The sequence below is a fragment of the Salvelinus sp. IW2-2015 genome, linkage group LG26, assembly GCF_002910315.2.
Source record: "Salvelinus sp. IW2-2015 linkage group LG26, ASM291031v2, whole genome shotgun sequence".
Taxonomy (NCBI): Eukaryota; Metazoa; Chordata; class Actinopteri; order Salmoniformes; family Salmonidae; genus Salvelinus; species Salvelinus sp. IW2-2015.
In genome coordinates, this window is record NC_036866.1 from 39,553,731 (window position 1) to 39,581,505 (window position 27,775).

General features: G+C 42.6%; 1 protein-coding gene across 3 annotated transcripts in view; it reads right to left on the reverse strand.

The window, feature by feature from the left end:
* LOC111952117 (liprin-beta-2) overlaps window positions 1–27,775 on the reverse strand; it is a 131,665-nt gene that overhangs the window by 89,930 nt on the left and 13,960 nt on the right. For 2 of the 3 annotated variants that reach the window (XM_023970615.3, XM_070435289.1), the window contains exons 2-3: window positions 11,700–11,801; window positions 3,375–3,598 (exon numbers count right to left, since the gene is read on the reverse strand). In XM_023970615.3, the coding sequence (XP_023826383.1) occupies window positions 3,375–3,598; window positions 11,700–11,763 (288 nt within the window). In that variant the 5' untranslated portion in view covers window positions 11,764–11,801. Of the gene's footprint in view, window positions 1–2,613; window positions 2,806–3,374; window positions 3,599–11,699; window positions 11,802–27,775 lie in introns of those variants that run through there. The other variant, XM_070435290.1, reaches the window with a different exon arrangement.

The following is a 27,775-nucleotide window of genomic DNA, read 5'->3' on the forward strand; positions in this document are numbered from 1 at the left end:
ACCGTAACAGGGTTGACCTTAAAATGAGGATCAGGTTGTTTGTTTTTTTACCTTAAAAATGAATCACTAATCACAGGAAATAAATACTTATCTTCAGAAATGACTTTGAATAACTAGGGCTTTACAACAGGGCTCAAAACTGTGACCAAAACACTCGCTTTTGCGACCCTTGACTTGGCAGTGCACTTTTGATTTATGATTTATTCAAACTGTATTGTGCAATTGACCAAAAATGTACCATCTGAAAGTATCTGCCTGTCCCTGTTTCACTGTCGGCTGCTGTGTGAGCGAGCCACTCTCTCTCTCCCTACTGTGCGCATGGAGGAGTGGTGCATTCTAATAAGCACAACCAAATGACTGTTGCTCAAAATGCAATTGCGGGAAAAATACAGTTTTCAAAGCAACTACTGTCACAGCTTTCTGTGAGTATATAATTTATTTCTCTCAACACTGAGTTCATGGCACCACTTTACCACCGGAGTAGTAGTTTCTATGTGATCTATATTAAAAGGCATTTAATTTACTATAATATGCTTATACAATTCAATATTTGTGCCCAATTTCTACTTGCAGCAGTTTTTTTWAAATCTCAATGTCAAAACATTCTGTGTAACAATTTAATATGATTGTTTTCAATCAAAATGGTCAAAAAGAAACAGAAAAAGCTTCTTTGTAAAAGCAATTTCTCAAGCAAGAATTTTGCTAGGACTGTCTGGGAGTGGTCTGAGTGGGGAAAACGTAAAACTAGCTGTTAGGTTTGGAACGGTCTTTCTTYTTGGTCTATTCACTAATTTACCACCTAGCGATGTCACCAGGCAAGCCAAAACTCCATCCCACCAAAACAGGCTGAAGTTTCAAGTTTCACATTAAAAGATCATTATCATKATTTTCACAATTTCACAGTATTATTTCAACCTCATATTTTGGAATTATATATAAAACACAGGTAAATCATGTTTTTGATTGGGACGCAAAAGGCACTCATTTCGTGGAATGACCCACATGATATGTCCTCTCCTGAACCAGGAGAGGCTCAAAGACAGCCAAGAATGCATATATATATTTTTGTCATTTTTTATATTTTTTGGAGCTAAAGCACCTGGTATTCCCAGGCGGTCTATCGTCCCAGTACTAACCAGGCCCGACCTTGAACTGGCGTGTTCAGGGTGGTCATCTCTGCAACTCCTCAATTGGCTCGGGAGAGGCAAAGGTCGAGTCATGCGTCCTCCGAAACATGACCCGCCTGGCCACCTACYTCTTATCACACTACTCGCTTAACCCGGATGTCAGCCGCACCAATGTGTCAGAGGAAAGACTGTTCGACTAACGACCAGAGTCAGCTTGCAGGCTCCCGGTCCGGTTGCAAGGAGTCACTGGAGCACGATGAGCCAAGGAAAGCCCCACCGGCTTAACCCTCCCCTACCCCAGACAGCCCCACATGCACTGTCCTATGGAACTCCCTGTCACGGCCAGATGTGGCACAGCTTGGGATCGAACCCTAGGCTGTAGTGGTGCCTCAGCACTGCGGTGCAGTTCTTTTGACCTCTGCGCCACCCAGGAGCACAAGAATGCATACATATCATGAGGGATACAAATCATGCAAACGTCTTCAGGCTCAACAAGAAAAGAGATTTGGTAATCCATCTTGAGTGCATGTGCTCTGATCATATTCCCAGCCCTGCTTTGGAACTGGAACAAGGAAGCAGAGTGCTACAGTGACTCCATTGCTACTCACTGCTTTCAGGGCTTGAAGGGGCTAACTGTGCACTCTGTCCTGCACCTGGCTATGTTGACTGCTGAGTTGGACAATCACCAGGATAACTCTTTCTTTCTTTCTCCCTCCCTCCCTCTCCCCCTCCATCTCTCTTTCAAACAATCCCTCCTTGTATAAGTCAAGGCAACAACTTTCCCTTTAAGGCAACATCTCCAGCCTCGTGCTTCTTCTGCGCCAGACTTGACCCCTGTCTTACTGTCTGACATTCTCCGATCGACAGACAATAGCTTCAGGTCAGCGATAGCGAGCATCACAGGGTCTCTCTTCTTCCTGCCAATAACATACGGAGGGAGCTTTATCCTATTTCCTCTGTGGATGGGCTCAGTTCCTCAGAGAGCAGTGTATGGGGTTTAATTGAGGAGTGTGTGTGTTTAAGTAAAGTGGGGGGGGTCTCAGTAGAGACACTGTATAGCGTGTGAGACCCCTGCTGAATAGAAAGAGCATTAGCCTCTCCGACTCCGAGAGAGGGGAAAAAAAGAGCCTTTCATTGGCCCCTTAGCCCCGCCAACAGGTTGTTTACTGCAGCCTCGGCCAATGACAAGACATTTTATTCCATAACAACGTCAAATGTTCACGTCAACATTCGGCCACAATGAACAAAGCACTGGCTCACAGTAGCAGTATCATCATGCGCTTGTCATTTCCTAAATATGATCCAAATATGTATGTAAAGTGCCTGCATACCCTCGTAAACCTGGTCATGATATTCACAGACAGCCAACAATAAAAACAAAAAACTAAGAAACAAGCGTGACATTCACAGAAAAATATATAGGCTAAGAGTTCGATGTGCTGCTCCAGCTGAACAGTGAACACATGAAGAATTGATTCGGACTTACCCCCTAACACCCCAGAGCGCTTCAGCTGTGCTTGAGGTGACCAGACAGACAACATACAGAGCTAACAGAGGGAAAGTGGAGTGAGAAGAGAGAGGGAAAAAGTGAGTGTGGAGAGTAGGAGGCAAAGAAGAGAGGGGTGATTAGAAAGAGGGAGAGTGGAGAGTTTGTGAGTAATGCAGAAAGAGGGGACAAGGCAGGAAGTTGAGTTCAGCCCTATTAGGAGTCTCTGAGGAACACGTTGAGTCTTTTAAACATGGCCAGCCTTAGTCCCAGACACAGCCATGCTAAGACCTAACAGCACCCAGGAATAGTTGTAGGTCTGTCTAACACTCATACACAGCAGCTGCTGCTGCAATGAATCTCTCCTTCAATGTTATACAAAGAGAAAAAAAAAGAAGAGAATTGAGAACCTGCCTCAATTGGAAGTAAATAAGAAGTTGAAATGTTCCACGTAATATTATTCATCCTACTGACCCAAGATGGCTTGTAAACATCTGTGATAACATTCTGAGCAAATAATGAATGATGCTCATCTATATTATCTGTTTATAGCCTATATATAAATATATGTTGTTAGACAAAGGAAGATGACGATGGTTGCTAAAGATGGTTGGCGACGGTAATGGTTGTTTTATATGGTTGGCATAAGTAACGACTACTTGAGATGGTTGGCATAAGTAACGGTTGCTTGAGATCGTTGGCAAAAGTAATGGCAAAAATACAGCATTTCCATAGACCCAGGTGTGCTTCCTGCTACTCACCGAGACCCTTTCTGAGCACCTGTCCATGTCCAGCCAGTCCATGAGCATGTGAGCGGTGCTGCTGGGGACCTGGGCCCTCAGGGTGTCCCTCTCCTCCTCTCTGGGCTGCAGCTCCAGGGCCAGCCTCAGGTCCTCAACCAGCTGCAGCACCTGCAGGGGTCCCGTGCTGCCCGGGGAGCCCAGCTCAAACAGGCCGTTGGTGTACTCAGCTGCAGCTTTGGAGCCTGCCAGGGACAAAGGACAAAGAGTCATTATAGTGGACAAGATAATACATATCAGCACATATACATATCGCAGTATCAGACCCACTCAGCTCCCTACTACACGTCCAACCTACAGGAGGGTAGCTCTCCAGGAACAGGGTCTGAGAGCCCTAGGTAAGAGCAATAAGTGTACAGTGTGGCGCCTGAAAGAAGAGATTTTACGTTTGGTAGCTAATCCCAGATTACGGAGAGAGGATCAGAGCAGCAGTGTATTATCATGACATCTTAATGCTCCAATACGCTTCCTTTTTCCCTATTAGCCTACTTTACACTAGCATCAGATCGAGGCAGAACATGCAAACACATTTCCTTTGTTTTGCCCTTATGGAACTAGAGATGATGTGACCTAAAGGACAGGTCAGGACATTTTACATTTTACATTTACATTGATAAGACCACGGTGAAGTACTATAGCTGATTAAGACCAGGGAATGCCTATGTGCCCTAGAGGTCTGTGGGTATCTAAAACAATATGAAAATGGCCTCACCACTCCTATGATACTGGGGTGGGCCATGAGGTCACATGGGCCTGTGGATAGAGTTGTCACGTGTTTCTGTCCCCCTAATGCCTTCACACTCAACTGGCTGATGTATCATGACATCATAATGATGTTTCTTCCTATTGTTATGTTAGCAGAAAAGTGAAGTAAAGTTGTTGTTTTTTTATAAAAAATAAAAAAATCTGGTGGTCTTGGCAGTACTAACCTGATCCCAGATCTGTTTGTGTTTGCTTGCCCACTCCTATGGTCAATGTCATAACATGTAGCACAAACAGATCTGGGACTAGTCCATATCTATGTATACAAAGAGCCGTACTTTCGCTGATGAAAAAACATGCAGCGAAACTATGGTACATTGAGTGCATGCTATGGTTGGCTTGACATTTGAGGACGACGTAGAAAAGAAAACCCTAGATTTTCCATAAATATGCCTGTGCCTGCCTGAGGGTCAGTGGGGATACAAACATAGAGGAATGGATTATATACTCATGCTCAACTGCATCTCTTTTACAAATATCAGTATCTCAATCAGTATCTCAAAATATGATGATTGGGATTCCTCGCAGTAATTACATTTTGATTCAATTCTATTTGTAGTTCGTGACACACCAAGGCTACATAGTGAAGTTCAATACAACTTGACTTCTAATTGACCATATCTTACTGTGAATAGCAATGCTTAGTTGGTGAACATATTGTTTCACCTTGACAACTTGGCACAAGCATATCTAGTAGACTCAGCTTTATATCAGATCACAAGCCTGTTACAAACAGTTTGGTCAATAAAACCGCTTAAACAAGTTAACACCCAGCTCAGTTAAACAGTAGTTGTAGTTTCGTACGTTCTTCTCTTTGTCTGAGCATAGTTTTGAAGTTGGTTGAGGTTTCCAAAATACTTTTCAAATAACTAATTCATATTATCTAGTATCGATTGACAATAATGAAAAACATAAAGAAACAAATTATTAAATTTAAGATAATAATTACTGTATCGCTCATCTCATTCAGAATGTCCCAGCAATAACCATAGGTGGCATATTTTCAAGCCCACCACCACTGCAGACAACTCATTACCTGAATATTATACCTTAATGTCAAGTGCCTTTCAGAGATGTTGCCACGTATACTGTAAACAAAAAAATATTCCTAAGTATTTCTAATACTCAAATGTAATTCAGAACAGTATCTCAAAATTTGATGATGATTCCTCCGCAGTAATTACATTTTGATAAATTCTATTTGTAGTTCGTGACACACCAAGGCACATAGTAAAGATACACTGACGTCTAATTGACCATATCTTACTGTGGTAATAGCAATGCTTAGTTGGTGAACATATTGTTTTCACCTTGACAACTTGGTCAGTCAAGCATATTGAACCTGATTTCTTGTCATGGTGGATTGAGAGGAAAGGGGAGGACCAGTGGCATGATATTCAAATATTAGACAAGATGTATTTAGATTTACACAATAACACACACTGCTGTGATATTCCCGAACACACAGGAAGTGACTCCATGATGAATCCTGTGGTTGTCAGTGTTGCAGGCCTTTCTCTCTCTTCACAGAGTCTGATTGTAGCGAGTTGTCTTGCTGATCCTTTCGGCAACAAACTGGCATGTTGATCTCCACCCCCCACGCTCTAATTTGTTGACTGACTGCATTAAACATTTATCCTCTATTAGTTAAATCATGTTGGCAATAGCTGAGCTTGCTGCAGGGAATGTGACCCCGAGCCACACTCCCTACAAAGTATTGTCCCTAATTTAACAGACACACACACACACACACACACACACACACACACACACACACACACACAGCATCACAGCACACACACACACACACACACACACACACACACACACACACACTCGCACGGGTACACACGCAGTGGCTTTCCAAAAGCTTGGCAGTCGGCTAAGTAGCCGATAACAGACTCATTGTAAGCCGGCTACTTTTTCTACTTCATATATTAACCAGACTTCTTTTCATTTCAAAGTTTACATTCGCTAGACAGAAAAGTCTATATATACTTCTCCCGCGAGAACGAATGATATGCATCTTTTAGCGATCTATTGATAGGACAGGCGCCTGTCAGTCACAAAGGAAATGATGACAGGGAAACTGGTGGTGTGCCAATCTGCTGTCTGTCCCGCCTCTCGGTAGGCCTACCTGCGTTATTTTTGTACGCTGTGGTTGGCTGCAGTGAAATTTATTTTCACGGAGGAGGGAGATGCTTCTTAATTGTCTACTGTGAGTGAATTTACACATCCCCGTGTGAATGTTTCCCCTCTAATTTTTCCAGCAGCAGCGGCAAAGTTAGCATATGGGCTGTCGGTTAGGGGGCATTGCCCTTCTCTCGGCCACAGAGACAACATTTGTTTACTGCAATACTACACATTTTGTCATGGGGCTGAGAGAGGCCTAGACAATATCCAAAACAACTAACAACACACTGAATTCATACAATTCATATATTTTCAGTAATCATGCCTTTCTACTCAATACCACAACTCATTTTACCAATTTGGGAGGTAAAGTCATTTAAGTATTCAATAAATTAGCTGTTTATTTCAGTTGGAAGCAAGGCAATAGAATGTACCAGAAGACACCAAAATAGAGCTAGTTCCGGAACCCCCCAACCCGGATTCTATGGCGGGCTACTTTTTATATCTGGCTGCTTATTCCATGTACTTACAGAAAACACTGCACACACACACACACACACACACACACACACACACACACACACACACACCCCCCACCCACACACACACACAAACTGTTACTGCATAGACCCTTTAAACAGGATTCATACTGTACATGCAAGAAAAAGGACGATGCCATTCAAACACACTCATATCTTGGGAGCACATCATAGCAGAACAGACTCATCTGATTTCCACTGTAAACAAGCTAAACATCCAATCATGCTCCTTCCTTATCCTGGAGGATCTCCAACAAAGCCCATTGAAATAACATTCAGGTCTGACATACTGTAAGCCAGTGTGGGTTCTTCATTTGAATGCTATCTCTTTCATTCATCTTCATCTTTGCAACATCAACTGTATTTGGCTGGTTGACGTTTACTGGGACACATCTTGTCCAGGAGACAGAGCTGAGCGATTTGAAAACAAAGATGTGTCTTTTGGTCTTAATTTAAGGTTAGGGTAGCAGTGTGGTTACAGTTAGGGTTAGGTTTAAAATCTTACATTGTGGCGGTGCCAGCTAGTAGCTACAGAGCTGCCTCTCTGTTTTCAGCGTGTTGGAATGAAATGCATTAGCTGGAGATTTCCATCCACACTATGAATACTGTTTTTATATGTCATTCAGGCCATCACTGCCTGCTGGGCATCTTCAGCACGAGTAGACAGGCCCTGTCCTCCATGTCTCTAAACATGAGTTATGGCGTCAAAGATTATATAAACACATCATGGTCCTCTCTGGCTCAGTTGGTAGAGCGCGGAGCTTGAACTACACAATTGTAGATTTGATTCCCACTGGGACCACCGATACGAAAATGTATGCACGCATGACTGTGAGTCGCTTTGGACAAAAGCACCTACTAAATGGCATGTATTGTTATATTGCTATTATAGTATCACAGTATGTATCATGTCAACGTTTTTTCAGACCCTGCGACTTGACCAGAAAATACCCAGCTAGCACATAACGTTCTGAGAACCTGGTGAGAGTGTGGTTTTCCTATAGTTATTTTGCATAGAACCTTCCCATAACTTTCTGTGAATGTTGCAAGATAGTTGCATGGCTTTGGAACATTCTCAGCACATTTAAGGAACTTCACAAAAAACATTATTTTCTTGGTATTTTATTAATTTAACAGAATGTTCCTAAACATTCAAACATGGTTACATTTAATAAAACATGTGGTAACGTTCTAMGAACATTCTCCAACTGGTTTAACATTGAGAATGTTCTCAAATAGTTCAGAGAACGTTAACATTCTTCTGTGGGAATTTCAGTACTTCCGCATTATGTTTCCTACAGGTTTTTTAATGGTTCTATTTAAAGTAATGTTCTCAGAACGTTCAGAGAATGTTAAGAAAGGCCAACCCACTTGCAAGCCGGCCCCACCCACTGGGGAGCCAGGCCCAGCCAATCAGAATGAGTTTTTCCCCACAAAAGGGCTTTATTACAGACAGAAATACTCCTCAGCAGCCCCACTCTGCCCTCTCAGACGATCCCGCAGGTGAAGAAGCCGGATGTGGAGGTCCTGGGCTGGCGTGGTTACACGTGGTTCTCTGCTGTTGTGAGGCCGGTTAGACGTACTTCCAAATTCTCTAAAACAACGTTGGAGCAGCTTATGATAGCGACATTAACATTAAATTCTCTGGCAACAGCTCTGGTGGACATTCTTGCAGCCAGCATGCCAATTGCACGTTCCCTAAAAACTTGAGACATCTGTGGCATTTTGTTGTGTGATAAAACATTGTCCCATTCTTGCATAATCAATGCTTGGAGTTTGTCAGAATTTGTGGGGTTTTGTTTGTCCACCCGCCTCTTGAGGATTGACCACAAGTTCTCAATGGGATTAAGGTCTGGGGAGTTTCCTGGCCATGGACCCAAAATATCGATGTCTTGTTCCCCGAGCCACTTAGTTATCACTTTTGCCTTATGGCAAGGTAKTCCATCATGCTGGAAAAGGCATTGTTCCTCACCAAACTGTTCCTGGATGGTTGGGAGAAGTTGCTCTCGGAGGATGTGTTGGTACCGTTCTTTATTCATGGCTGTGTTCTTAGGCAAAATTGTGAGCCCACTCCCTTGGCTGAGAAGCAACCCCACACATGAATGGTCTCAGGATGCTTTACTGTTGGGCATGACCACAGGACTGATTAGCGCTCACCTTGTCTTCTCTGGACAAGCTTTTTTTCCGGATGCCCCAAAACAATCGGAAAGGATTCATCAGAGAAAATGACTTTTACCCCCAGTCTCAGCAGCCCATCCCCTACCTTTTGCAGAATATCAGTCTGTCCCTCGATGTTTTTCCTTGAGAGAAGTGCTTCTTTGCTGCCCTTCTTGACACCAGGCCATCCTCCAAAAGTCTTCGCCTCACTGTGCGTGCAGATGCACTCACACCTGCCTGCCCCATTCCTGAGCAAGCTCTGTACTGGTGGTGCCCCGGATCTCGCAACTGAATCAACTTTAGAGACAGTCCTGGCGCTTGCTGGACTTTCTTGAGTGCCCTGAAGCCTTCTTCACACAACATTCAACCACTCGCCTTGAAGTTCTGATGATCGATAAATGGTTGATTTAGTGCAATCTTACTGGCAGCAATATCCTTGCCTGTGAAGCCCTTTTTGTGCAAAGCAATGATGACGGCATGTGTTTCCGTGCAGGTAACCATGGTTGACAGAGGAGGAACAATGATTCCAAGCACCACCCTCCTTTTGAAGCTTCCAGTCTGTTTATTCAAACTCAATCAGCATGACAGAGTGATCTCCAGCCTTGTCCCGTCACACTCACACCTGTGTTAACGAGAGAATCACTGACATGATGTCAGCTGGTCCTTTTGTGGCAGGGCTGAAATGCAGTGGAAATGTTTTGGGGGGGATTCAGTTCATTTGCATGGCAAAGAGGGACTTTGCAATTAATTGCAATTCATCTGATCACTCTTCATAACATTCTGGAGTATATGCAAATTGCAATCATACAAACGAGACAGCAGACTTGTGAAAATTAATATTTGTGTCATTCTCAAAACGTTGGCACGACTGTAGATGGATAATGGCCCGAAGCATACTTGCGAAAGCAACCCAATACTTTTTTAAGGAAAAGAAGTGGAATGTGGCTCAATGCCAAGTCAATCACCTGACCTAAATCCAATTGAGCATGCATTTCACTTGCTGAAGGCAAAACTGAAGGTAAAACGCCCCAAGAACAAGCAGGAACTGAAGACCGCTGCAGGAAAGGCCTGGCAGAGCATCACCAGGGAAAAAACACAGCATCTGGTGATGTCTATTGGTTCCAGACTTCAGGCAGTCATTGACTGCAAAGGATTTGCAACCAAGTATTTAAAACTCACAATTTAATTTATGATTATGCTTGTGTAACAGTTTAACTAGTCCGTCCCCTCGCCCCGACCCGGGCGCGAACCAGGGACCCTCTGCCACATCAACAACAGTCACCCACGAAGCATCGTTCCCATCGCTCCACAAAAGCTGCGGCCCTTGCAGAGCAAGGGGAACCACTACTTCAAGGTCTCAAACGGAGTGACGTCACCGATTGAAACACTATTAGCGCGCACCACCGCTAACTAGCTAGCCATTTCACATCGGTTACACTCACCCCCCTTTCGACCTCCTCCTTTTCCGCAGCAACCAGTGATCCGGGTCAACAGCATCAATGTAACAGTATAACTTTAGTCCGTCCCCTCGCCCGACCGCGAACCAGGGCCCTCTGCACACCCCAACAACAGTCACCCACGAAGTATCGTTACCCATCGCTCCACAAAAGCCGCGGCCCTTGCAGAGCAAGGGGAAACCACTACTTCAAGGTCTCAAAGCGAGTGACGTCACCGATTGAAACGCTATTAGCGCGCACCACCGCTAACTAGCTAGCCATTTCACATCGGTTACACTTGTTTGTCCAATTACTTTTGAGCCCCTAAAAATGGGGGGCTATGTATACAAATGGTTGTAATTCTTACAAGGTTCATACAATCATTTTGACAAAACTCTRAAATTAAAGATGAAAGTCTGCACTTAAAGCACATCTTGATTGTTTCCTTTCAAATCCATTGTGGCGGCGTACAGAGACAAATTTATGCAAATTGTGTCACTGTCCAAATACTTATGGACCTGACTGTACATGTGAATCTCATTGATGCCGTGCCACAAGAAAACATTTGTGTTTGCATGGTTAATGCCTAAGCAAATGAATTTACATGTGTCCCATCTGTGCTTGGAGTTCAAAACAGTTAACCCAAATTAAGCTAGTATTATTAGTGTTTTTAAAAGTCCTCTTGAAACATTCATTGAAAGTTTTAAGGAAGTAATTCAAAAACCTTTACATTTCGTTCAAAACATACACAACATTTAGAGAATGTTCTCAGAACGTTATATAATACCTTAAACTATCATTTCCGTTCTCAGAATGTTATAAAAGTTTCAGGGAACCAAAGTAAAACATTTTCAGAACCTGCCTGCAACCTAAAAACTAACATTCCCAYAACTGGCAGAATGTTAAAAAAATTGTTCTGTTTTACCAGTCAGTAAACTTATGGCTTCAGTACCAGAACCAATAAGAAACTAAAAACATATGTTCCCACAACTTCCAAGAATCCAAATGTGCTAGCTGGGCAGTAACTGTGTACAAAGAAGGTATAATGCTGTAATGAGCTATTTTCAAAAGAAATTAACAAGTTGATCCTGTTTGTTTTGTATTCCAAATGTATCTCTCAGCTTTGTTTAAATTTACAAATCTTTTCAATGGTGAATCAAAAGAGCATAATAAGAACTGTGATGAGTGGATTATATGTATTTGGGAAAGATTAAAGTGACAAACTACTGGAATATGATAATGAGTTCAATCACTCTTGCCTGCAATGATGTCATCCATTTGCTCCAAGGCCYCCTCCAACATGTGACTTGCATCTGAGGCCATGGCGACAGACTACTGCATCGGCCTCTATGCTTGGTGTCCTAGGAAAGAAAGACCATTGTTAAATTCTAAGAATCAGGAATTCTAGATGAGTTAAAATCTAATATATGCTAGCTTTGTTAGCTTTGTACACATCGAACAGTAAACAACATAGAAAAAAAGGGTAAAAAAAAGAGGCTAAAGATGCACTGTGAAATATATTTTCCATAACCAAAAATATAGTATTTTCAGCTGTTTGAAGCTGGTGTACAAAACTGAAAGTAAAAGACGCAAAAACAAAACTTAACAGCACACATAGAACCGATCTACCGCTTCTTAGACTTGCTTTCAATGACAAAGACAGATCTGTAACTCATATTTCTATGTGAATTTGGTTGGGTCGCCCAAAAAGTTACATATTGCAGCTTTAAGAAATGTCATATGGTACGATTACCCACATATACATACCTAAACGGAGTACTGAGGATCAATTGTACTGCTGTGATATATTCTCCATTGAAATGTTTTCAGATATTGTATGTCTTCTTCCTAGGCATACATTTCAGTGTGATACCATTGGCTTGGCCTGGTATAGTGAGTACTGGTATTTTCCCTGGATCATCACCGTCAGTACGACAGTGCATGGCTTAGGGGCTGGTTCCCCCCCACCCCTCTGATGACTGTACAGCACAGGACCCCTGTTCTAATGAGGCCTCCGAGCCACCCAGCAGGGTCTCCACCCTCTGTCATTCTGCTTTACAGCCGTCAGCATCTACCCTCTTAAACAGAGAGAACAGCACATCCCCTGAGTAGCCCCCCAGGTTACGGGATTTAAACACACTGTAATGTCTTCCTTCTTTCAGCTGTTGACAGAGCTGATGGTTGGTGGGCTTGGYGCAATGCTTCCCCTATACTAATTTAGCAGCTACATTGTTGACCACAAGCATGCTGCAAACAATCAGATTTTTCAGATTTWAAAAAATATATTTACAGTTGAAGTCGGAGGTTTACATACACCTTAGCCAAATACATTTAAACTCAGTTTTTCACAATTCCTGACATTTAATCCTAGTAAAAAATCCCTGTCTTAGGTCAGTTAGTTAAGATCACCACTTTATTTTACGAATGTGAAATGTCAGAATAATAGTAGAGAGAATGATTTTATTTCAGCTTTTATTTCTTTCATCACATTCCCAGTGGGTCAGAAGTTTACATACACTCAATTAGTATTTGGTAGCATTGCCTTTAAATTGTTTAACTTGGGTCAAACGTTTCAGGTAGCCTTCCACAAGCTTCCCACAATAAATTGGGTGAATTTTGGCCCATTCCTCCTGACAGAGATGGTGTAGCTGAGTCGGGTTTGTAGGCCTCCTTGCTCACACACACTTTTTCAGTTTGCCCACAAACTTTCTATAGGACTGAGGTCAGGGCTTTGTGATGGCCACTCCAATACCTTGACTTTGTTGTCTTAAAGCCATTTTGCCACAACTTTGGAAGTATGCTTGTGGTCATTGTGCATTTGGAAGACCCATTTGCGACCAAGCTTTAACTTCCTGACTGATGTCTTGAGATGTTGCTTCAATATATCCACATAATTTTCCTTCCTCGTGATGCCATCTATTTTGTGAAGTGCACCAGTCCCTCCTGCAGCAAAGCACCCCCACAACATGATGCTGCCACCCCCGTGCTTCACGGTTGGGATGGTGTTCTTCGGCTAGTAAGCCTCTCCCTTTTCCTCCAAACATAACGATGGTCATTATGGCCAAAGAGTTCTATTTTTGTTTAATCAGACCAGAGGACATTTCTCCAAAAAGTAGATCTTTGTCCCCATGTGCAGTTGCAAACCGTAGTCTGGCTTTTTTATGGCGGTTTTGGAGCAGTGTCTTCTTCATTACTGAGCGGCCTTTCAGGTTATGTCGATATAGGACTCGTTTTACTGTGGATATAGATACTTTTGTACCTGTTTCCTCCATTATCTTCACAAGGTCCTTTGCTGTTGTTCTGGGATTGATTTGCACTTTTCGCACCAAAGTATGTTCATCTCTAGGAGACAGAACACGTCTCCTTCCTGAGCGGTATGATGGCTGCATGGTCCCATGGTGTTTATACTTGCGTACTATTGTTTGTACATATGAACGTGGTACCTTCAGGCGTTTGGAAACTGCTCCCAAGGATGAACCAGACTTGTGGAGGTCTACAATATTTTTTGAGTTCTTGGCTGATTTATTTAGATTTTCCCATGATGTCAAGCAAAGAGGCACAGAATTTGAAGGTAGGCCTTGAAATATATCCACATGTACACCTCCAATTGACTCAAATGATGTCAATTAACCTATCAGAAGCTTCTAAAGCCATTACATAATTTTCTGGAATTTTCCAAGCTGTTTAAAGGCACAGTCAATTTAGTGTATGTAAACTTCTGACCCACTGGAATGGTGATACAGTGAATTATAAGTGAAATAATCAGTCAGTACACAATTGTTGGAAAATCAAATCAAATCAAAGTGTATTTGTCATGTGCGCCGAATACAACAGGTGTTGACCTTACAGTGAAATGCTTACTTACAGGCTCTAACCAATAGTGCAAAAAAGGTATTAGGTGAACAATAGGTAGGTAAAGAAATAAAACAACAGTAAAAAGACAGACTATATACAGTAGCGAGGCTATAAAAGTAGCGAGGCTACATACAGACACTGGTTAGTCAGGCTGTTTGAGGCAGTATGTACATGTAGATATGGTTAAAGTGACTATGCATATATGATGAACAGAGAGTAGCAGTAGCGTAAAAGAGGGGTTGGCGGGTGGTGGGTGGGACACAATGCAGATAGCCCGGTTAGCCAATGTTCGGGAGCACTGGTTGGTCGGCCCAATTGAGGTAGTATGTACATCAATGTATAGTTAAAGTGAGAAGACATATATGATAAACAGAGTGTAGCAGCAGTGTAAAAAGAGGGGTTGGGGGGGGCACAATGCAAATAGTCCGGGCAGCCATTTGATTACCTGTTCAGGAGTCTTATGGCTTGGGGGTAAAAACTGTTGAGAAGCCTTTTTGTCCTAGACTTGGCACTCCGGTATCGCTTGCCATGCGGTAGTAGAGAGAACAGTCTATGACTGGGGTGGCTGGGGTCTTTGAAAATTTCTCCAACACCGCCTGGTGTAGAGGTCCTGGATGGCAGGCAGCTTAGCCCCAGTGACATGCTGGCCCGTACGCACTACCCTATGTAGTGCTTTGCGGTCAGAGGTAGAGCAATTGCCGTACCAGGCAGTGATGCAACCAGTCAGGATGCTCTCGATGTTGCAGCTGTAGAACCTTTTGAGGATCTCAGGACCCATGCCAAATCTTTTTAGTTTCCTGAGGGGGAATAGGCTTTGTCGTGCCCTCTTCACGACTGTCTTGGTGTGTTTGGACCATTCTAGTTTGTTGTTGATGTGGACACCAAGGAACTTGAAGCTCTCAACCTGCTCCACTACAGCCCRGTCGATGAGAATGGGGGCGTACTCTGTCCTCCTTTTCCTGTAGTCCACAATKATCTCCTTAGTCTTGGTTACGTTGAGGGAMAGGTTGTTATTCTGGCACCACCRGGRCAYGTCTCTGACCTCCTCCCTATAGGCTGTCTCGTRGTTGTCGGTGATCAGGCCTACCACTGTTGTGTCGTRTGCAAACTTAATGATGGTGTTGGAGTCGTGCCTGGCCATGCAGTRGTGGGTMAACAGGGAGTACAGGAGGGGACTGAGCACGCACCCCTGCGGAGCTCCAGTGTTGAGGATCAGCGTGGCAGATGTGTTGCTACCTACCCTTACCACCTGGGGGTGGCCCGTCAGGAAGTCCAGGATCCAGTTGCAGAGGGAGGTGTTTAGTCCCAGGATCCTTAGCTTAGTGATGAGCTTTGAGGGRACTATMGTGTTGAACYCTGAGCTGTAGTCAATGAATAGCATTCTCACATAAGTGTTCCTTTTGTCCAGGTGGGAAAGGGCAGTGTGGAGTGCAATAGAGATTGCATCATCTGTCGATCTGTTTGGGCGGTATGCAAATTGAAGTGGGTCTATGGTTTCTGGGATAATGGTGTTGATGTGAGCCATTACCAACCTTTCAAAGCACTTCATGGCTACGGACGTGAGTGCTATGGGTCTGTAGTCATTTAGGCAGGTTGCCTTTGTGTTCTTGGGCACAGGGACTATGGTGGTGTGCTTGAAACATGTTGGTATTACTTGTGTCATGCACAAAGTAGATGTCCTAACTGACTTGCCAAAACTATAGTTTGATAACAAGAAATTTGTGGAGTGCTTGAAAAACAAGTTTTAATGACTCCATCATAAGTGTATGTAAACTTCCAACTTCAACTGTATATTTCTACCGAGACACGCTTTTAAATGGATAGGCGTTGGCTCAATGACTGGAAGTCTATGGGAACAGCTAGCATATCATTGCGCTAACTCTGTTAGCAATGCAACCCCTCCACCCCCACCCTTGCCTCCACTGCTGAAAAGTACCAGGTTTGTTTTCAACACAGTTCAAAAGGGATCCGAGTAAAGCGTGACTGATAATTTGATTGTTGTGCCAAGAAATACATCTGTCTCACACATCAACCTATGATGAGTTCCAATTATCAAAGTCAATAGAAATATCTTGAACAGGGCTTTAAATACTTAAGTATTTCATTCCCACAAACTAAATCCATACTATCATATGACAGAATGGAAACATATCTATTATTATTCAAGAAATCTTCTCTGGAAAAAGTATAGATGTGACCATTGACTGTGAGGCGTTGGCGAAACACAGACATAGGCCTCTGAGACAAAAGGCAACTGTAGACGTCGGACAGGAAGGCAGGGAGAAGCAGGCAGCTCGTTGAAAGGAGCCAGGCGTCAACAGTGTTAATTATGTGGCTGTTCAGATTTAGCTGGACACGGCTGAGGGTGATGGCTCCATTTATTCAGAGCCTCTGTAGTGACAGCTCCTCTGTGTAACAGCAGCACAGTGGGCAGCAGACAGTAGAATTCTAATAACTGGCCTGATTATACAAACCAAATTAAAGCCTGCAGTTAAAGGCCATGAGGACATCAGGGCTCCCTGGTACTGCAAACCACTAATGGACAGGCCAGAGAGAATAATGCAGTCTACTGCCCCTATATTCAACTGGCACAGTGGGCAGCAGACACGGGGTCAAAAGGGTCCGCGGGTCCCGAAAAAAAATACAAATAAACATATATACAGTATCAGTCAAAAGTTTGGACACACCTACTCATTCAAGGGTTTTTATTTTTTTACTATTTTCTACATTGTAGAAAAATAGTGAATACATCAAAACTATGAAATAACACATATTGAATCATGTAGTAACCAAAAAATTGTTAAACAAATCAAATATATTTTAGATACTTCAAAGTAGCCACCCTGTAACGGTTTTCTTCTTCTTCTGATGAGGAGTAAGAAGGATCGGACCAAAATGCAGCGTGGTAAGTGTCCATGTTACTTTAATATAACAGAACACCAAAAAATACAAAAATAACAAAGTGAATGACAAAGAAAACCAAAACAGTCCTGAATGGTGAAACAAACACAAAACAGGAAATAACTACCCACAAACACAGGTGGAACAGGCTACCTAAGTATGATTCTCAATCAGAGACAACGATTGACAGCTGCCTCTGATTGGGAACCATACTAGGCCAAAGACAGAAATACAACACATAGAACAAAACATAGAAAATAGAACATAGAATGCCCACCCAAACTCACGCCCTGACCAAACCAAAATAAAGACATAAAAAAGGAACTAAGGTCAGAACGTGACACACCCTTTGCCTTGATGACAGCTTTGCACACTCTTGGCATTCTCTCAACCAGCTTCACCTGGAATGCTTTTCCAACAGTCTTGAAGAAGTTCCCACATATGCTGAGTACTTGTTGGCTGCTTTACCATCACTCTGCGGTCCAACTCATCCCAAAACCATCTCAATTTGGTTGAGGTCGGGTAATTGTGGAGGCTAGGTCATCTGATGCAGCACTCCATCACTCTCCTTCTTGGTCAAATAGCCCTTACACAGCCTGGAGGTGTGTTGGGTCATTGTTCTGTTGAAAAACAAATGATAGTCCCACTAAGTGAAAACCAGATGGAATGGCGTATTGCTGTAGAATGCTGTGGTAGCCATGTTGGTTAAGTGTGCCTTGAATTCTAAATAAATCACAGACAGTGTCACCAGAAAAGCTCTCCCACACCACCACACCTCCTCCTCCATGCTTCACCATTGGAAACCACACATTCAGAGATCATCCGTTCACCTACTCTGCATCTCACAAAGAAACCAAAGGACAGATTTCCACCGGTCTAATGTCCATTGCTTGTGTTTTTTGGCCCAAGCAAGTCTCTTCTTATTGCTGTCCTTTAGTAGTGGTTTCTTTTCAGCAATTTCACCATGCAGGCCTGATTCACACAGTCTCCTCTGAACAGTTGATGTTGAGATGTGTCTGTTACTTGAGCTCTGTGAGGTGCAATCTGAGGAGCAGTTAAATGCCGATTTCTGATGCTGGTAACTCTAATGAACTTATGCTCTGCAGCAGAGGCAACTCTTGGTCTTGCTTTCCTGTGGCGGTCCTCATGAGAGCCAGTTTCATCATAGCGCTTGATGGTTTTTGCGTCTGCACTTGAAGAAACTTTCAAAATTCTTGAAATTTTCCGGAWTGACTGACCTTCATGTCTTAAAGTAATCATGGCCTGTTGTTTTTACTCAGTTGGGCTTCGACCCCTGGTACCGTATAAACGTGCATACGACATGGAAAAATGCATAGAATTGCAGAAAATGCGCTTTAAAATAGCAACAAAAAAATCTCTGCCCCATGCAAAAGTTGTAGAATTGCAGGAAATTACCTTTAAAACTGCAAAATGTTCTCTCTACCAACAAGATGGGTGTGAACAGTTTGGGGTTGCGAGTTGGGGGTTTGTTACTACGCCGATAAAAAATATTATCCATCGGACCTCTGCCACCTAGGAAATTTGTGTTACCGAACTTTCTCAAAAAGTACTTGAGTACCCCTGGTCTACTGTCTGCTACTGTACAATCTAATGTATGTCTTGAAGACACGACCTTGGTAGAGCTTAAATGAAATCAAATGACATTTTATTTGTCACATGCTTCATAAACAACAGGTGTAGATTAAAGGCCAAGACAAACGAAATGCGAACGTGCGAACAAGCGTGTACTTGCTGGAAATAGAATACACGGTAGTGAATGACAGAAAACAGACGTGCTGCGAGTGTCAACGGCGTCAAAAGCATAATGCGCTTCAAATTAGAATGGAAGTCTAGTTTTTCTTGTGTCTACATGAAGCAATGCTTGTTCGCATTTAATTTCATTTGTCCTTCAAAATTCAAAAGGAACTCGCACATCCAAGCAATCTTTTTTGCAGGTGCATGGTAACAGTTGAATAAAATTTGAAAAAAGAAGAAACCCGTACACTGCTCTTGATAGTATCACTGCTCTTTAATCAGCTTTACGTATCGGCCTCACAGCTTTCGTCAGAGCTTTTGTGAGTTTTCTAAATTAGCACCCTCTAGGTCTACATAAGGGTGGATATGGGAGAACCTTCCAGAAGGACAACCATCTCTGTAGCACTCCACCAATCAGGCTTTTATGGTAGAGTGGCCAGACGAAAGCCACTCCTCAGTAAAAGGTACATGACAGCCTGCTTGGAGTTTGCCAAAAGGCACCTAAATACTCTCAGACCATGAGTAACAAGATCTGATGAAACCAAGATTAAACTATTTGGCCTGAATGCCAAGCGTCACGTCTGGAGGAAACCTGGCACCATCCCTACGGTGAAGCATGGTCGTGGCATCATCATGCTGTGGGGGTGGTTTTCAGCGGCAGGGACTGGGAGACTWGTCAGGATCGAGGGAAAGATGAACGGAGAAAAGTACAGAGAGATCCTTGATGAAACCTGCTCCAGAGCGCTCAGGACCTCCGACTGGGGGCGAAGGTTCACCTTCCAACAGGACATAAACCATAAGCACACAGCCAAGACAACGCAGGAGTGGCTTCGGGACAAGTCTCTGAATGTCCTTGAGTGGCTCAGCCAGAGCCCGGACTTGAACCCGATCGAACATCTCTGGAGAAACCAGAAAATAGCTGTGCAGCAACGCTCCCAATCCAACCTGACAGAGAATCTGCAGAGAAGAATGGGAGAAACTCCCCAAATAGTTGTGACAAGATTGTACCCAAGAAGACTTGAGGCTATAATCGCTGCCAAAGGTGCATCAACAAAGTACTGAATAAAGCGTCTGAATAATTATGTAAATGTAATATTTCCTTTTTTCAAATATAAATTAGCAAAAATGTCTAAAAACCTGTTTTTGCTTTGATGTTATGGGGTATTGTGTCTGGATTTGAGGGGGAAAAAATATTTTTTCAATTTTAGAATAAAGCTGTAACCTAACAAAATGTGGAAAGCGTCAAGGGGTCTGAACTTTCCGAAGGCACTGTATATAGCTATAGTTGATAACAGTTGTAAAGAATTTGAAGTTAGGATAACGTAAACATATGACATCTGGTTTGGTGACTCTAGTTTGAACAGTTCAAGAGTTATTGTTAGTGTTTTTATTATGCTAATATAAGCAAATGCTTATATTTATAGATTATTGAAGTTAGGATAGCATGAAGGTTTTAAAATTGGTCTTGTAGCTTAACTGGCCAAGAAGCTAGACCATTTTGAATAGCTACCTCTGTTTCTACAGTGAATAGAATGCTGAGGAAATCCCATGAAAGTGGATGGAGGACAAAAAAAAAGGTTGAATAGTCAGATCTCCAGACCTGAACCCAATAGAAAATCTTTGGAGGGAGCTGAAAGTCCGTAGTGCCCAGCGACAGCCCCGAAACCTGAAGGATCTGGAGAAGGTCTGTATGGAGGAGTGGGCTAAAATCCCTGCTGCAGTGTGTGCAAACCTGGTCAAGAACTACAGGAAACGTATGATCTCTGTAATTGCAAAAAAAGGTTTCTGTACCAAATATTAAGTTCTGCTTTTCTGATGTATCAAATACTTATGTCATGCAATAAAATGCAAATTAATTTTCTGGATTACAGACCTCTACATGTTTTGTAAGTAGGAAAACCTGCAAAATCGGCAGTGTATCAAATACTTGTTCTCCCCACTGTATATACAGTTGAAGTCGGAAGTTTACATACACTTAGGTTGGAGTCATTAAAACTCATTTTTCAACCACTCCACAAATTTCTTGTTAACAAACTATAGTTTTGGCAAGTCGGTTAGGACATCTACTTCGTGCATGACACAAGTAAATTTTCAACAATTGTTTACAGACAAATTATTTCACATATAATTCGCTGTATCACAATTCCAGTGGGTCAGAAGTTTACATACACTAAATTGACTGTGCCTTAAACAGCTTGAAAATTCCAAGAAAATTATGTCATGGCTTTAGATGCTTCTAAAAGGCTAATTGACATCATTTGAGTCAATTGGAGGTGTACCTTGTGGATGTATTTCAAGGTCTACCTTCAAACTCAGTGCCTCTTTGCTTGACATCATGGGAAAATCTATAGAAATCAGCAAGACCTTGGAGACCTCCAATTGGAGACCTCCACAAGTCTGGTTCATCCTTGGGAGCAATTTCCAAATGCCTGAAGGTACCAGTTCATCTGTACAAACATAGTACGCAAGTATAAACACCATGGAACACGCAGCCGTCATACCCCGTCATACCGCTCAGGAAGGAGACGCGTCTCCTGTCTCCTAGAGATTAACGTACTTTGGTGCGAAAAGTACAAATCAATCCCAGAACAACAGCAAAGGACCTTGTGAGATGCTGGAGGAAACAGGTACAAGTATCTATATCCACAGTAAAATGAGTCCTATATCGACAAACCTGAAAGGCTGCTCGTATTGAAGAAGCCACTGCTCCAAAACGGCCATAAAAAGCCATGACTTACTGGTTGTGCAACTGCACATGGGGACAAAGATTGTACTTTTAGGAGAAATGTCCTCTGGTCTGATGAAACAACAATATAACTCTTTGGCCATAATGACCATCGTTATGTTTGGAGGAAAAAGGGTGACACTTGCAAGCCGAAGAACACCATCCCAACCGTGAAGCACGGGGGTGGCAGCATCATGTTGTGGGGGTGCTTTGCTGCAGGAGGGACTGGTGCACTTCACAAAATAGATGGCATCATGAGGAAGTAAAATTATGTGGATATATTGACACAACATCTCAAGACATCAGTCAGGAGGTTAAAGCTTGGWRGCAAATGGGTCTCCAAATGGACAATGACCCCAAGCATACTTCCAAAGCTGTGACAAATTGGCTTAAGGACAGCAAAGTCAAGGTATTGGAGTGGCCATCACAAAGACCTGACCTCAATCCCATAGAAAATTTGTGGGCAGAACTAAAAAAGCGTGTGCGAGCAAGGAGGCCCACAAACCTGACTCAGTTACACCAGCTCTGTCATGAGGAATGGGCCAAAATTCACCAAACTTATTGTGGGAAGCTTGTGGAAGGCTACCCAAAATGTTTGATCCAAGTTGAACAATTTAAAGGCAATGCTACCAAATACTAATTGAGTGTATGTCAACTTCTGACCCACTGGGAATGTGATGAAAGAAATAAAAGCTGAAATAAATCATTCTCTCTACTATTATTCTGACATTTCACATTCTTAAAATAAAGTGGTGATCTTAACTAACTGACCTAAGAATTTTTACTAGGATTAAATGTCAGGAATTGTGAAAAATTGAGTTTAAATGTATTTGGCTATGGTGCATGTAAACTTCTGACTTCAACTGTAGGTAGGGGTGAAGTGACTAAGCAACAGGATAGATAATATACAGTAGCAGCAGCAAATGTGGTGAGTCTGAAAGTGTGTGTGTGTGTGTGTTGGGGTGTCAGTGTAAGTATGTGAGTGTGTGGGTAGAGTCCAGCGTGTGTGGATAGAGTCAGTCCTTGAGAGTTAGTGCAAAACAGGGTCAATGCAGGTAGTCTGGGTAGCCATATGATTATATGATTAGCTATTGAGCCGTCTTGTTCAGCAGCTTTATGGCTTGGGGGTAGAAGCTGTTCGGGGTCCTGTTGGTTCCAGACTTGTCGCACTGGTACTACTTGCCGTGAGGTAGCAGAGAGAACAGTCTTTGGCAGGGATCATCAACTAGATTCAGCCACGGGCCGATTCTTTCTTGAGTGAATGGTCGGGGGGCCAGAACATAATTAAAAATCATTTGTACACTGCAAATTGACAGCAATAAGCCCAAACAGATACAGTGGCAAGAAAAAGTATGTGAACCCTTTCGAATGACCTGTATTTCTGCATAAATATGTCATAAAATTTGATCTGATCTTCATCTAAGTCACAACAATAGACAAGCACAGTCTGCTTAAACTAATAACACACAAACAATTACACTTTTTCATGTCTTTGTTGAACACACTGTGTAAACATTCACAGTGCAGGGTGGAAAAAGTTTTACACAGTGTGTGTTCAACAAAGACATGAAAAAGTATAATTGTTTGTGAATCCTTGGATTTAATGACTGGTTGACCCTCCTTTATGCAGCAATAACCTCAACCAAACATTTTCTGTGGTTACGGATCAGACCTGCACAACGGTCAGGAGGAATTTTGGTCCATTCCTCTTTACAAAACTGTATCAGTTCAGCAAAATTCTTGAGGTCTGGTGTGAACCGCTCTCTTGAGGTCKTGCCACAGCATCTCAATCAGGTTGAGGTCAGGACTGACTGGGCCACTCCAGAAGGCGTATTTTCTTCTGTTGAAGCCATTTTGTTGTTGATTTACTTCTGTGTTTTTTGTCGTTGTCTTGTTGCATCACCTAACTTCTGTTGAGCTTCAATTGGCGGACAGATAGCCTTACATTCTCCTGCAAAATGTCTTGATAAACTTGGGAATTAATTTTTTTGTCGATGATAGCAAGCTTTCCAGGCCCTGAGGCAGTAAAGCAGCCCCAAACCATAATGCTCCCTCCACCATACTTTACAGTGGGGATGAGGTTTTGATGTTAGTATGCTGTGCCTTTTTTTCTCCACGCATAGTGTTGTGTGTTCCTTCCAAACAACTCAACTTTAGTTTCATCTGTCCACAGAATATTTTGCCAGTAGCGCTTTGGAACATCCAGGTGCTCTTTTGTGAACTTCAGACATGCAGCAATGTATTTTTTGGACAGCAGTGGCTTCTTCAGTGGTGTCCTCCCATGAACACCATTCTTGTTTAGTGTTTTATGTATCGTAGACTCGCTAACAGAGATGTTAGCATGTTCCAGAGATTTCTGTAAGTCTTTAGCTGACACTCTAGGATTCTTCTTAACCTCATTGAGCATTCTGCGCTGTGCTCTTGCAGTCATCTTTGCAGAACGGCCACTCCTAGGGAGAGTAGCAACAGTACTTTCTCCATTTATAGACCATTTCTCTTACCGTGGACTGATGAACATCAAAGCTTTTAGAGATACTTTTGTAAACATTTCCAGCTTTARGCAAGTCAACAATTCTTCATCTTAGGTATTTTAAGATCTATTTTGTTCAAGGCATGGTTCACATCAGGCAATGCTTCTTGTGAATAGCAAACTCAAAATTTTGTGAGTGTTTTTTATAGGACAGGGCAGCTCTAACCAACATGTTCAATCTCGTCTCATTGATTGGACTCAAGGTTAGCTGACTCCTGCCTCCAATTAGCTTTTGGAGAAGTCATTAGCCTAGGGGTTCACATACTTTTTCCAACCTACACTGGGAAAGTTTAAATGATGTATTCAATATAGACAAAATACAATAATTTGTGTGTCATTAGTGTCTGTCTATTGTTGTGAAGATCAGATCACATCTTATGAAGAAATCCAGGTAATTTCAAAGGGTTCAGAAACTTTTTCTTGCCACTGCTAAAAAGCAAAACCCTAGACACGGTCGTGCGTGAAAAGCCCAGGAGAACAGCCATTTCTAAGATACTGCAACCAGCTCGCCTGACACCGACAAACATACAGTAGGTCACTCGTTTCGCCCATTCTAACATTCAATCAAACAGTAACGGAATGCCTCGATGCCTGTCTCCCTGCTTTATATAGCAAGCTACGGCCACATGACTCACTATCTGTAGGATCTAACCCTTTTCGTGAACTGCATGGTGTAACTAATAAACTGGCCACTGAGTGTATAACACAGCAATAAGACCTATCAATAACCTGACAGCACCTAGACCCAAAGCCTTCTATTTAGCCCCAGTCTCACCAGTCGGCTATCACAGGCATTCTTCCCACAGAGAAGAGGAGTACGCTGAGACTGTTTGAAGAGGATAACATTAGCCAGCAGTTCCGGACAGTGCAGCCTTGCAGTCTCTCATAATATTGTTCCATGGGTCAGCACCTTTCTCTGCCATGAGGTGTATTCTCCATTCAAACACCTGCACATGCTGCTAGCTGGATAAGCCATTGACTCGACAAAGAGTGAGATCCAGCCCAGTGCCATCAAAGCGCATTTATGTAAAAAATCCAACATTTTAGCAGTGGCTAAATTTCAAAATGCAGAAAAGAGCAGGTTCAGAACAATGTTTAGCTGTCTGGGGAAGGTATAAAGGACTTTCAACTACTCCAAAGAACACATCAAACGCTGCATAACCTTGAGGTTCCGTGCTGAGCCAAACTGAGCTGCTGGTGCATTTTTGTGGTGTGCCCAAAAACTCTGAAGGTTAAAACGACAAACCTCCCCTATCCTGAAGCGCATCATCCCCCTAAACAAACTCTGAATCAGAGCTGGTTTGGATAAACATACATTACCCTACCATACACAACCTCTTTTAACTTCTCTGAGGTCAAGTTACATCTGTAGCCTAATACAATCATATCGGTTGTATGCTGTTGAAAATTATTACATCTGGGCTAAACAAAAACCACTTATCAAGAATACGATATAAAGATTTTATCATCTCTTGCCGCTGTTTTCAAAAATTTGTGAACTGTAACACTCTAACTTCCTAAAATATATCTTAATAGGTTCTTGGCCTGGACGAACAAATATACAAATCCATTGCACGTGTGCATAGTCCGTACAGCCCCAAACCGCTGATTCTCCTAGGTTTATTCTGTCCTGCTGCTCGGTCAGTGACTTGCATAAGTGCATTTCTGAGCCACCCACAGTTTGGAGAGTCACCAAGCAGCTGAGTGCTTCTGCCTCTATCAGTAAAATTAGTAGTGACATCAGAAAACATCACATGCCGAACAGTGTCCTAAGTACATTACAGACATCCAAATATGTATCTGGTTTCTGCACATCATCCATTTGGAGAACTCTGATAAGCACTGTATGGGACATGCTTAAAAAGGCTGAACACTTTCCTCTAAGGGGCAAAAATCAACATTCCTACAAGGGAGAAGGGCTGAACATCTAAATAGTTCTTTGCATTTTCCATGACTTTGCCTAATACAAACAAACAAAAAAATCGCCAGATTATTTTCTGTTGATTTTCCCTCCAGTCCTATCGAAGCACTATAAAAAGCAGCATATTTAAGCTCCCAGTTTGAAAAAAGAAAGCAGGGTTTAATGCTGGTCAGATCCTTATGGCCCTCTCTCTGTTCCCTGCCTGGTACAGTTTGCTGATCTAATTAAAGTGTTGTTCTGAGGCGGTCCTTCACGCTGGCCAAGAAATACTGTAGCCTTGTGAGTGTGTTTAGAGTCTCTAAAGTGATACTGCCCCCCCCCCCCCCCACACACACACACACAAAAAAATGTACATGAACTTTCTGTCCTGAATAGAAAGTGTTATGCTTGGGGCAAATCCTACACAACACATTCTTCATATTTTCAAGAATGGTGGTGGCTGCATCATGTTATGGGTATGCTTTTTATCTGCAAGGACTAGGGAGTTTTTGGGGATAAAAAGAAACAGAATACAGCTATAAGCACAGGCAAAATCCTAGAGGAAAACCTGGTTCAGTCTGCTTTCCAACACACACTGGGAGACAAATTCACCTTTCAGCAGGACAACAACCTAAAACACAAGGCCAAATCTACACTGGAGTTTCTTACCAAGAATGACATTGAATGTTCCTGAGTGGCCTAGTTATATACTGAACAAAAATATAAACGTAACATGAAACAATTTCAAAATTTTACTGAGTTACAGTTAATTTACAGTCAATTGAAATAAATTCATTGGGCCCTAATCTATGGATTTCACATGACTGGGAATACAGATATGCATATGTTGGTCACAGATACCTCTAAAATTTGGTAGTGTCGTGGATCAGAAAKCCATTCAGTATCTGGTGTGACCATCATTTGCCTCATGCAGCGCGACACATCTCCTTCGCATAGAGTTGATCAGGCTGTTGATTGTGGCCTGTGGAATGTTGTCCCACTCTTCTTCAATGGCTGTGCGAAGTTGATGGATATTGGCAGGAACTGGAACATGCTGTCGTACACGTTGATCCACTGCATCCCAAACATGCTCAATGGGTGACATGTCTGGTSAGTATGCAGGCCATGGAAGAATTGGGAAATGGTCAGCTTCCAGGAATTGTGTACAGATCCTTGCAACATCAGGCTGTGCATTATCATGCTGAAACATGAGGTGATGGTGGTGGATGAATTGCACAACAGTGGACCTCYGGATCTCATCACGGTACCTCTGTGAATTCAATTTGCCATCAATAAAATATGATTGTGTTCATTGTCTGTAGCTTATGCCTGCCCATACCATAATCCCACCGCCACCATGTGGCACTGTTCACAGTGTTGACAATAGAAAACAGCTCTCCCACAAAACGCCATACATGTTGTCTGTGGTTCTGAGGTAAGTTGGACGTATTGACAAATTCTCTAAAACGACGTTGTAGGCAGCTTATGGTYGAGGAGTTAACATTCAATACTCTGGCAACAGTCAGGATGCCAACTGCATGCTCCCTCAAAACTTGAGACATCTGTGGCATTGTGTTGTGTGACAAAACTGCACATTTTAGAGTGGCCTTTTATTGTCCCCAGCACAAGGTATTGCTATGCTTGGTTTTAAATCAAATCAAATCAAATC